The sequence below is a fragment of the Lonchura striata genome, chromosome 1 (genome assembly GCF_046129695.1).
Source record: "Lonchura striata isolate bLonStr1 chromosome 1, bLonStr1.mat, whole genome shotgun sequence".
In the NCBI taxonomy this organism is placed as follows: Eukaryota; Metazoa; Chordata; class Aves; order Passeriformes; family Estrildidae; genus Lonchura; species Lonchura striata.
The window spans coordinates 20,284,112-20,297,186 of record NC_134603.1 but is presented as its reverse complement, the minus strand read 5'-3'; the positions used below and the strand labels follow the sequence as shown (position 1 = coordinate 20,297,186).

At 35.0% G+C, this 13,075-nt stretch overlaps 1 protein-coding gene across 47 annotated transcripts in view; it reads left to right on the top strand.

Moving 5' to 3' along the window:
- Nucleotides 1–13,075, top strand: part of RIMS2 (regulating synaptic membrane exocytosis 2) — a 447,453-nt gene that overhangs the window by 343,563 nt on the left and 90,815 nt on the right. For 6 of the 47 annotated variants that reach the window (XM_077782606.1, XM_021546510.3, XM_077782538.1 and 3 more), the window contains one exon: nt 10,024–10,059. The exons of the other annotated variants lie outside the window; for them this stretch is intronic. In XM_077782606.1, the coding sequence (XP_077638732.1) occupies nt 10,024–10,059 (36 nt within the window). The remainder of the gene's footprint in view (nt 1–10,023; nt 10,060–13,075) is intronic. 47 annotated transcript variants of the gene reach the window in all.

Sequence of the window (13,075 nt, the reverse complement as noted above, 5' to 3'; positions counted from 1 at the left end):
TGAACTCTATAAAAAGTGATGAAAGGTAGCTGATGACGAGTAGACTATAGCTTAAGACTTTAAACTGATTTGATTTCTATCGTATCAGTTCTTATTTCCCATCTCAAATAATCTGAAAATTAGCCTTTAAAGTTCTAGCTAACATAGGAAAACAATCTGTAATTTGTTTATCTATGCATTTGAAAACTACAAAAACTGCAGAAACTCTTCTATAACTAGTTCTTTTTGACTCTGCAAGGATATAATGTCAAAATGGAATAATTTCAGTAAGTTAAACTTCAAAATTAGTTTTTAGCACTAGAATTTCTAAATTAGTTTCTTGAATAAAACCTGTTTCAATTAGTAGAGGTTTTAGTGAACAAAAGCTCTTTTCTCATACCAAAAAGTGCAAATCAAGAAGTTATGATAGTCTGAGAGCAAGAAATCAGAACACTGAAGGAGTCCTCACTTAGCTGTATTGTTTATGAAGCTTTTATTTCATATTGTACATATGGTTTATTTCATTTTTAAGCTGCTATTTTATTGAATTTTCTATGTAATTTATATTACTGGCAGAGAACTAACATCTATCAAGGAATCCTAGCACTGAAAATGCAATATTTGTTTACATTTCCCTGCTTGTTCAGTTGTGGTATGTAGAACAGCAAAATTCCCCATATTTAATTTTATTAAATTCATCTATAAAATTCCAATTTTACAATTACTGTGTAAAAACTTTAATTCATTTCCTGTTTCTCTGCTATTATCCAACAAATTAGAGAAGCCACTTGGATGTCATTTAGGTTAGCAGATCTGGAGAGGTTTTGAGATTCATTGACTGGTCCATTAAACTTAGGTGATATTTAGTGAAACATTTTTGTCTTTTCTCTACTATGACTGGCTCCTTCAGAGCTCAGTTTTACCTTTCGTAATGGTCTTGTCCTAATTAGAGTCATAGATTATTTTTACAGAATCTCACAGGTATTATTTGCTCTGTTTTTCATGTTAAACAAATATCAAGATAGAAATTGTTAAAATTGCAGGGTCAAAAAGTTGAGGATGGGTAGGGAAGATAACTGGCAGAGAAGATAACTGGCAGTTTTCTGAAGTCGTTCTTTTGTAAATCACTACTATTAGGAATTAATAAATTATGCTGTCAAAAGACTGAGCTTACTTACCTTGTGCTTATGATTCACTGCCAGCTCTTGTGCAGTTATTCTGAATCTCTTTTATTACAAAAATGAACTCAGAAGATTAGGTGACCCATTTCCTGTCTTTTCATAATAAAAGCTGTAGGCCTTTTTATTCAAAAACCTTCCTCTGAGTTACTGATTGAATCAATATATAAAATCAGAATACGGAATCAGTCCATATCTCTCTCAGTGCTGGAAGAAATCAGAACTTAAAATGGTCAGAAAAAACTATTTATTTTTACCACCTGTGTTTCTTGAACATATATAAGTAGGTAATATTCTGTATTATTAAATTTTTTGATATTGCAATTCTGCAAAACGATACTTAACTCACAGTGTTAAGTAAATATATTAGTCACTGATGAATTTAATTGTCTAACACACAAATGCAAAAGCATGATCAGCTCTGCAGTTAAAATAGTTGTAATTACTGCCCCTAAACGCAGAAGAAAATTATTGTGTGTATGGTAAGATATTTTCAGATACACATTTGAGGCAGATCCTCTTCCATGTTTGTCCTTGTAATAAATTAGGTTGCACGTTTCAGTACAAGGCACTTGGAGCACAGCTGAAAAACAAGGATTTCATTTCAACAGCATATTTTGGAATAAAGCGTTTTCCCATTGCTTTAGAATTTACTTTAACAAGTGAGAATCTAGGATTATCACTTTACAGATTGTCTTAGGAAATGGTTTTCACATAGTTTATTTATCATGGTTTATTTTTCACGTGGCTAAACATTCATGTATTCCAGAGGATTAGCTATTGATTTGAGGTGTTATTAGACCAAGAAATGTTTTGAAAGCTAAATATCTGAATATTATAATTATACTGATAGAAAAATGTTGCAATATCCTCTCTCTGGATATTATAATCTATAATTGTAGAAAATAAAATTTTATTCCTTGAAAAAAAATCTAGATTTTTTATTGAAAAGTTTTATAAAAGTGTGTACAAATTTTGCTGTATATTTCAAGCACAAAATAAGTTCAGAAAGATAAGAAGAAAAAGTATTTTAACATAAATGTTGTTATCTGACAGCGGTAGAGCTTGATATCATCTTTAATGATTAAGCCTTGTTTTTCTTGGGTGAAAGAGGAGCTTTATGATCCAGGATTTTCACAAATCTACTTTGAGATGCAGGGGTTTCAAATTTTTCAAATTAATATGTTTCATAGGCTTAGGTATTGTGAAATCTGTTGAGGAGATGTATTCCTGTACATATCCCCATGTCTTCATGCAGAATACTTCCATTTAGGAGAATTGGAAGTGAGCCCTTGTCTGCCCAAGAGCCTTAGTGAGAAGCAGATATCTTTATTTTCATCTCTAAAATATGTGAGACCAACCGGTTCTTGTTGTGGCAAAAATTACTGGCAATTGCAGATAATACTTAGTGTTCTTCAAACATATGAAATACAGAGAACATTCTTCAGAATTCCAACAATTGATCTAGCTGACTCAAGTAACTGCCCAAAAAATGATCATCAAACCATTGCAAGGGCGGAGCCATGCCAGTACAAAGGCACTCGGTTCACATGCAGAAGAAATGTGCTGTGTAATTAGTTCTAGGATGAGAAGCAGTGACACGGTGATCCTCAGGCATTCCAAACTTTCTAATGTAGATGGAAGCTAGAAGATAGTGGGGACTGTACCATTTTTAAAGGGCTATGAAAGGCATGGAAATAGATATTTAAGTCATTTTTTTGCAACCTCTGACATAAAACTGTCATGTTAAGAGCACACAAAGGCTTGATTAGAGTTTTTGTTAACTTTCAGAGTGAAATTCAAATAGACAAGGGCTTTGAAATGCCATTTTTTGGGTGCTTTATTATGAATTGTCTTTGTAGTAACATGATTGATGGAAATGAAGCCTAAAAACTAACAAACCCTGCTGAGGATGAGTGACCAAACTGGAAGAGCTCATAGACCTGAAGAGTGGAGGGCCAAACAGTGAAAGGGTGTGGCAAATTTACTGTAGGAGAAAACAAGGACAAAGAAATGATACAGTTCAGAGTGTTTAAGAAATCAACTGCAGTAGAACGCAAGGAGCACAGGTCTTTTAATTCATTTTTATCTTACAGAACTGTGAGAGATTTTTCAAGTCTTCAAAAAGTGACTCTTCTGTGATATACTTACCCTTTATAAACAGAACACAACACTCCTCTGCTTTTGAGTTATTATTATAGTCAGTATTCTGTGACACACTTTCCTTTATAGAACAGAATGATGCCTTGTTCTGTTTCCATTTTCCTTATGTTGAAAAAACCATTTCTGGGTAGGATTTGTAACATTTTAGCACAAATATGATTAAATTACTTGTGCATCTCTGAACACTTCTGTGATATTTAGTTTGACAGGCTTATTTAAAATTAAATGCCCTAGACTGTGAAAGAGACATTTAAAGCATCTAAATCTGTATTTGGTCAACAAAACCCAAAGGGTAAACTCCAAATTCAGTCTAATTTTGTAAACTCTGAATTCAGTCTACAGGTACTTAGCATAGTAATAGATATATCATATTGGATGGCTGGGCAGCTCTTTGTCCTTATTTTTTATTTTGTTTAGAATTAAATCCAGAAACCAGACTTCCAAAGTAGCCATCTGTACTAAACCACAAAATAAAGGCTGATGATCAATCTGCTGAAGCTAAAATAGTAAAACCATCAGATTATGTAATTTAAAATGACAGCATAATTTTGCAAAATGTTTGGTAGTTCAATTTGTAACTATTCTGAGTTCTAAATGCAGGTGATGATTTTGTGTTCTTTGGTTAAACCTTTGACTATCTTTCTAGTTATGGAGATGCTAATGAATATGTCTTGCATTCTTTGATGGTTGAAGAATCACTATTAATACCTGTTAGCCTTCCTGAAAGCAGAGGCACAATTATTACCAAATGTTTATGCCTATGATTGTAAATGGCTGTATTTGAATGTGAAATTCTCTGTGGTTATGCTGTGGAGTGTACCAGTGGAGGGAACTCTGAGAAGCATGCTTGGCAAACAGGATATTGGAAAGCTTTATAATAAGACTGTGCTCAGGTTTTCCTGAAAACAATGCAGAGTTTATAGTGTGGCTGATCTGAATGGATTTTTATGAGTACAGAATATAAGGGCCTATTGGCCATTCAAACGTTTTTCTTTTACACTTTCAAAATCCTATTTCATGTCATTTAGCTAGGGAAGATGTGCCAGGATTCTTTGGACTAGCAAAATTGAATGTTTTAGCTAATATTTGGCTTACTTCTTCTTTCTTCCATGCTTTTTCTATGTAGACATCAGTATTTTATGAAAGCCACCAAAGTGTGTGTACATCTTTGCATGAGGCACAGAAAAACATCACCAGCTACCCTGCAAATATCACCATGGAAATGGACCTGGACAGCATACAAAATCATCACTTTAATAAATATGCAAAATAGAACTTTCCAACTTATTTAAAAAGATCTTTGTCCCTTACCATCTGCAGTGATCTATACCTAACAATGGAGACCTTAGCTGACCCTGTCAATTTATAAACCCAGGATTGTAGAGATTCTTTAACTTCCCTGTTTAGATTACTACACTATATAAACAGAGCCATGCATTCTGCAAATAATCCAAAGAAATATTGTTAATATGCTTTCGGCATTGTGATAAAAATTTATTTAAGTGGTGAGAAATGTCCCCTGGGTTTTAGTCTTTCTTTAGTGTGTCAAGCTTGAAACCAACAAGAATAATAATAATAAAATAATAATAATAATAATAATAATAATAATAATAATAATAATAATAATAATAATAATATACAAATAATAATAATAAAATAATAATAATAATAATAATAAATAATAATAATTAAAAAAAAAAGCTAAAAAAAAGCTGTCAAGCAATCCTCAAATAGAAAACAAGAATGTGAATCCTGTTCCCTTTTAGGAAGCCAGCTGGCTGAAATAGTCTTCTTTTAAGGATGCCCTTTTAAGGGAAATAAGATAAATTTAAACAGTAATATTAAGTATCAAGAATATACAAATAATATTAAGTTAAGGAACACTTCAACAACCATTAATTATTTTTTCTTTTAATTCAGACTGTGATGTGGATCATAGACTTGGAAAGAAATGTTTGCTGCAACAGTACTTTTTTTAATATTTGCTGCAAATTGGACATAAAGTCCTGGAGTAAAATTCAGTAGCCATTTATATCACAGCATCTGATACTTTGCTAGACCTGTACCAGATAGGCAGTTATATTTTTCACACTGTTGAAAGCCAGAATGACAAAATTTAGAGCTAATTCCTTAGAGGTAGACTTGGAATTTAATAGCTCAGCAAACAGGAGGAAATGTAATCCTTTGAGTACAAGACCCTTAACTGGTAAGTTTTGATGTTCAAAGCAAATACTTCTACATTTTATGATTTATTTTTAGGAGACAATCTTCTTTCCTTTGCCTGATTTGATAACAGGGCTATCAGGATGGTGCAGGGGCCATACAAGGAATGACTGAGGTGACTTGGTCTGTTCAGCCTGGAGGTGACTGAAGGGAAGACCTTGTGCAGGTGTACAACTTCCTTGTGAGGGGAAGAGGAGAGGCAGACACTGATCTCTCCTTGTGGTGCCCAGTCACAGGACCCAAGGGAATGGTCTGAAGTTGTGTCAGGGGAGGCTTAGGTTATTGGAAAAAGGTTCTGCACCCAAGGGTGACTGGGCACAGGAACAGGCTCCCCAAGAGTGACAGCACCAAACCTGACAGAGTGCAAGAAGTCTTCGGAGAATACTCTCAGGCACATGGTGAAACTCTTGTCCTATAAAGGGCCAGGAGTTGGACTTAATGATCCTTATGGGTCCCTTACAGCTTAGAATATTCTGTGATTTTGTGATGTTGTTTTAGAGATTTTTTTTTTCAGAATAAAATTGATTTTCCCATATTCTCATGAATAGCATTTCAAGAGAAATCTCTAGTAAGAAATTCAACTAGTATTTTTTTACGTACTTACTCAAAGTTGGGGTACTACATGTATATTCAATTCTAAAAATAAAATGTTATTTAATAGTTTGGACTGCCTTGAGAAATCAGACTCAATTTTTAATAAGGCACATAAGTAGAATTCTATTTATCCACTGTATAAATAGAATTCCTAGTCATATTGCTGATATTAAGTGTCTGCAAATATGAAAGATAGAAAGATAGAATCTTTTATGTCACTGTCATATCTTATGCCTAAACTCAGAAACAAACAAGGACTTCCATATCTGTCTTTTGCAATGACATGCATATCCTCCAGCATTGGAAGCTGCAATTTTTTTAATTCAAAGCAAGGAGGTCAAGATTTATTTTAGGCCTCTGCTCAGTTTTATGTAAATCTCATTCACCTGGATCCCAGGTGAGTGAGAAGAGAAAGGTCAAGGCAGAACCAGGATCTAACCTTAAGTTTGGAGCAGTCAGCTGTGAGAGAAGGGAGAAAACCCTGGGAAGTCCAGCACCTCTCAGTTGTAACCTTAAGGCTGAAGAATCAGGCTGCCCCTGATCTTCACCAGGAAGCCAGCAAGTTTGAGCAATTGTTCAATGCTGCCATCAGGAATTTTTGAGCAACTGTTCAATACTATCATCAGTATCCATGACAAGGGAGAAATCTGCTATCCCACTTCTTCTATAGAGCTGTTATTCTATTCTCTCATGAGTTCCAAGGAACTTGGAGCGCCTGCTACGTGAGACCTCTTGGTGTGACGTGGGTGAAGTGTGATGGGGCCCTGGCACCCCCAGGTACTCATCAGAAGAGCAAAGCTCATTGAATTAAGACATTTCCAAGAAAATCAAGTCCATTTTAGATAAGTTTTAGTTCTTGACAAGTCTGCTCTTGAATGAGGCTCTTGTATTTTCTATTCATTTTGTCTTTCAGATACATATTAGATTGTTAGATATCTCTCAGCTGTATTAGGACCAGTTAGAAAAAACAGGGAGTTAGACCATGGGAACATGGCTATGCCTAGTATTAAATAAAATGCCAGTGGTCATTATAACAGCAATGTCTACTGTGATGGTAGAAAAAGGTTTTGAGAGAGAATAGTTTAGCATTTTAATCTATAGTTAATTTCTATATTTCATCCATATGTCTAAATATATCTGCATTCTGATCAAGCAGAAAACATGCAGTTATTTTCTGTAATGTGCAGAAACATCTCCTTCATGAAAGCATTTATTTATTTTCTCCAAAGTACTTTGCTCTGAAAAAATTAATTCTTGAATTGAGAATATTACACCACAGGACACAATATATGTTTTTCACTTTGTAAATCAAAATAAGTAGAAAAAGAATGACTAATGAGATGATAATGGTCATATATAAAACAAATCAGATCAAGATTTTTTAGGAACGACTAATGATTTTGTCTTCTCAAATTTTTCAGTTTGAGACATTTTAAAATAATTTCATAGTGATTTATGGGTTTTCAGCAGTTTCAAGACATTTAGGCTCCTTAGAGCTTTTTTGTTTTGAACACATTACAAACAAAAGCATTAATTACTTTAGTATCAACATCCCGAACCTGCTCTGAAATCCTTTAGCAGTGATGAATAGGCCCATGGCTGCAGTGATCTTTGTTGCTGCAACATTAATATTGTTTATTTGGTAAATGGATAATATCTATTTTGTTAAGTTCTGCTGCTTCCACCCAAGTAAGATTTTTCTCAATTCAATCTTCAGTCCTTTCTAGTACTTCTTCAGACACCTCTTCACAATACATACGAAACCTCAGTTTGAAGATTAGAATCCACTAGGTTGAGATTTCTAGTAAAAATCTAAAGAATATATCTACTGTAGAGATTTGTCACAGCACTTCAATTACACTTAAAATTCAAGAATCTAATAGACGTTCGTGTTTGCTAATACTATGATATTAATTTCTACGGTCCTGTTTGAAAATATTTTTCTATATACTTATATCTAGAGCAAGAATGAGTGAAAGATGGACAGGTTTCAAATGTCTTTATTTGGACAATATATTTATTTAAAGATTTATGTTTGAAAGATATCTAGACATAAAGATGAATGGACTTCTAGGCCTCTTAAAAATTATTACCCTATATAAAATGTCTATATTAAGATAACATTTAGGCAAAGTAAAGACTTATTTTCACTATGCATATGGACCAACCTAGAAATGTCATCATTCTCTCTGAGCTCAAGCTCATGGGTGTTTTAATGACTCAATTTACTTTCCTCTATTGTGCATTATGTTGGATCAGTGGTATTGCTATCAAATTACTTTCTGCTTTAGAAAGTAATGTAACAATAAAAGACATTGTATTTGTAGATTTTATATTGGTAATAGCAATTTAAAACTAAAAGAAGAATAAAAAATATTGAAAGGTTGAAAAGCAAACAAAACTACCATTCTCTGCTATTTTCCTAGCACTATCCACAGCCCACATAAATAGTAAGGCCAGGCTGCCCAAAGGCCAACTCAGAAGAACGCAAAAAGTCTTATTTAAATATGGTGTAGAGTGTGGGGCAGGAAAGATCAGGGAATGGGAGAAGTTCCAAGAACTGATTCAATACTCTCTGATTGCTGAAAGTGTAGGCTTATGACCTGCCATATCTGGTTCCCATTTATTTGCCTAATAGTTCCACTAGAAATTGCCAGTAGAACAATAATCTTGATCCCACACACAATAGGAAGCCAGATCTTATTGAAATGTAGTATATTACTTATCCTCTCTGTAGGAACACATTTTTCCTTCTTATGATTCTACCTTGCTTGAGTATGATTTCTCTCTGAATTTGACTTCATCCTCTGCTTTGACACCCACCTACAAAACTATATTTCCTTAAAATACAACTATTGTTTTCTTCTTCAGTATGTGTACTGTAATTTAGATCATAATCTTTTGAGCAATCATCAATAACCAATAACTGGAAAAGTATTTAGTTCTAGTAATGCATACTATTTTTGGTGTGTGGCTTGGGGACTCTTGCTCCATATTCATGGGATTGTTTTAATTGAATTTAATATAGTTTTGAAAAGGAAACAGAACCTATTTCAAAGTTAATGTACTTCTAATTAAGGTAAATTTCATTTGACTTAAAATTCTTTTACATTATTTACCAAAACTGGATTTCAGATTATTTATGGGCTGCCAAATTAATTGATAGGGATCCAATGTATTTTCATTTCTTTGTGACAGATGAATGCCCTGAGCCAGTTACAACCTTTGATATATATTCAGAGTTGCCATCAGTCAGCTGAGTTTATATGCATGAACTGAGTTTCTGAGTATTGATTGTAGTGTCTTTTGTTCTTCATAATTTTTAACTCTAAGACAAGTTACAGTAATAACATTATTAAACCTTTTAACCTGTAGAAGCTATGAGAATTGATTAAACCAATGAAGATTTAAAGCAATTGCCAAAACCCATTCTGACACATTCAATTTTTATGCCTGAACCATTAGACTGTATCTTGTGTGTGCACTGCATAAAACCTACAGCACAAGCAAATTTTTTTATGTCTAGTTTTGTGTCATCCTGATTAAGGAAACTGGAAAGTAACTCTACCTGACACCTGCCTTGCTCTCTTTTTCTTCAGTGTGTTAATGATTCTGGAAGTGCACAAAATATCCATGGGTTCCCTTCAGTAAATGTTCAATAACAGTACACAAATGTATGCACTAGCATGCAGTGAATATGCCTCTAGATTTAGAGCACCATACTTGGTTGGTTGACTAAATTCATTATGTTATATTAATTTGGTGAGTTTTGTTAATGTTTTCCTTTTTAATGCATTTTTATATTACTTTTATTATTATTTCTGCTTTTTTTTTTTTTTTCTCTCCCTCTCTTTTTGCTTTACATATTGCTTTCATTTGTTTGTAGAAGAAAAGAAAACAGATCCAGAGAATGGGGATACAGGTAGGGTGACTTATTAAAAATATTTTTGTGTTTTTCCCTTATATTCTTTGATCTGTTATGTTTGAGCAAATAGGTAGCAAAGAGTTGGAGTGCAATTTTGATGTATTTTGCAGATTTCAAAATAGACACTAGGAAATGGAACCTAAGAAAGGGCTTTCCCAAATGTATTTCCTTTACTATTTTGAGGGTGTCTAATAAGGGTGAGAAATGGTAAGAAAAAGATCAGAATCAGCTAAATGCAGATGTCATACACTTTAAGACCTCTGTTCTGTCTCCCCATCTCCAGGCACAGAGTGTGCTCACCTGCCCACTTTTTTCTGCTCTATTAGAGGTTTCTGATTTCCAAAATACTAGACTTTATCAGACTTTAGTCCCCGCATCATAAGTTTTTCCCCATGCCTTAGTGGCTGTGCCTCCCAAATTTTCTATCCCTTTTGTCCATATGTATTCAAAACTTAATCTGTTCTAATGTTACAAGGGAAACTCCACTCTTCTTCCATACCAGATTTCCTTTAACTCTTTGTGTCACAGAAGCATCACTGTACAGCAAACTCAGATCCTGCTATAGGATCTCCATCACCAGCATCTCTAGGAGCTAGAATGGCTTAGTAAGTCCCACTGGAGAAGAGAATGAAAGAAAGAATGAAAGAGCAGAGGTCTCAGCTGGGTTCATTTTGATTTTTAACCAGAAAGGTTTGCCTTAGGCTGGACTGGATGATAAGGCCAGTTTGTTGTCCCTTTTGTCTCTGGTGTGGATCACGGGCTATCAGCTGGAGAGTCTTACCCTAGAGAGTAGCCAGTATTTGACCTGAAGAGCAAATAAGAGTCTTTGGCTGTAGGCTGAATTCAGTGATTGCTTATCTCCTTGTAAAACTGTGACTCAGTGTTTAGGAAAAGCTCAGGGGTTAGGAAAAGTTAGGTATTAACCAAATCACTCATTACAGCCCTTCACTTTAGTGGTGAAGTAGCTGAATCTTGTTTCTTCTTAGCTTATTTCAAGTTAAAACATGAAAATAATGTTTTTTTATTTAAGCTGAAGCAGTGATTTTAGTGCCTGTCCTGAGTCCTGTTGTAGGAATGGAATTATACATCCACCACCTAGACCATGGTAGGAATTATGTGGATTTTACCTCAATAGGGCTTATCCCCTAGCTTCCACTTCAATAAAATAATAAAGCAGAGTTCCTTTTTCTACTATGTTTTATAGGCAATAGTAGTTACAGTTCAAGCTGAGTGCCTCTTATTTGGGGCTCTGCTTACTGCTTGTAACTGGATTTTATAGTCTCTATAGGTGGCTTCATTTTCTGATTGCACTCCTGCTCATACAATCCTAAGTGCAGCATCTGGGGTCTTCTCTTCTGATTTAGTCCCACAGCCTCTAGGCAGCCTTTTGTCTGTATCTTGAGAAATTTCTCTGCTTTTGTTACAAAATATACTATAGCTAAAGTTGAAATTATAGTTCATTGTCTAGTGGTTGCATTTCCATAGATAGAAACAAGCATCAAATTCGTGTGGCCCAAGGTTTAATTTTCTGTAGTCACTAGAGCTAAGCTCTGGCACAACAGTCTTGCTGCAGTCCTTGTGGATCTGAGCGATTACAGGGCTGCACTGAACAGTACTTCTGTGCTTACTCTGGCATTTCAGGGGTCTTTGCTCTGTAGCTATATTATTTTCCCTCAGCACATTCTCTTCTGAAGATATGGGGAATAGCTGATAATGAATAAGAAGTTGTCTCTCTGTCATCCAGGAATTGCCTTGTGCCCATGAAAACCCCACTGAACTAACCTTCAGGCCATGGGTTTTTAATGCTAGAGGGCTCAAAATAACCAAAACTTCAGAATGTTGCTTACTGTCCAATGACCCCTGTTATAACTGGTGGGCAGCACCAGGCTTTGTTTTTCCCTTCAGTCTTAATTTTTTGTGTTCATGTGGCTGGAATTTTAGTGTCTTATTGGTTATTTCTGTTGGAGGCACAACTACGGTTTAAAAACAAAATTCTGGAAGGATGTTCATGAAGAAATGAACTCATTTTACCTGGCCAAAATTTGGTTGCATACACTTTGATGCATTGTCGCAGTACTTCAGTATATCAGAAGCAGCTTTAACTTTTCTAGTGCCAGTTTTTATAGTCCTGAAAATGTGTTGTACTGGGCTCCAGCTCAGGATCTAATAACACAAGGTCTCAGTCAGCCCTTGAGTGATTCAGGTGTGTGAAAGCTTATGCTCCTACATTTTAGCCATTATTGATAACTAATTGTTAGATTCAGGTTAGTTCTGATTTGTTGACACATGCTCCAAGAACAGCTCCTGACTGCAGAGGAATCCTTGGGGTAGGAGTGATGTTCTACCCTGGTGTCCAAACTCATGTTAAAATCTGAAGCTTTAACGCACCCAGATGGTTACTGAACTTTCTAGAAATATTTTCTTCTCCTGCTAAACCCTCCCACATAGGTGTGAGCTAAGCAGAGATTTGCCAGCAGAAGTGGAGGTGATGAAAACCCTGCATTCCCACTACTCAGTGTGACATTTTCATGCTGGGCATGGAAATGGGAAGTGCCATGACACTCTCCAGCCCCTCCTGCTGCCATGCAGGTCACAGCTGCATCTGGCTGAAGTTACAGCGAGCTCAGCCCGGGGCACACAGAAACCCTGCACTCTCTGCATGTCACAGTAGAGCCCGAGCTTTCTTCTGCATCATGAACTATCCACTGCCCTCGGGTTTTCCTCCTTTTGCTCATAACTGAATTCACTCACTTGTTAAAGAGAGTTTAAAAAAATACAAAGGAAGTTAGATTTTCCTTTGATAAGATTTTATGGGAGTTGAATAATTTTTTTTCAACATTTTTCTGTCTTGTTTTTCTCTTGAGAAAAGATAAGCTACAAATTTTGCTTGTTTTGTTGCAGAGGCCTTGTATATTTTGTACATATCATTGGTAATTGGATTTATGGAAATATAACTTTCACTTTGCCAACTGATCATAGATAAGAATGGATATTTTTTTCAAGTAATTGTGAA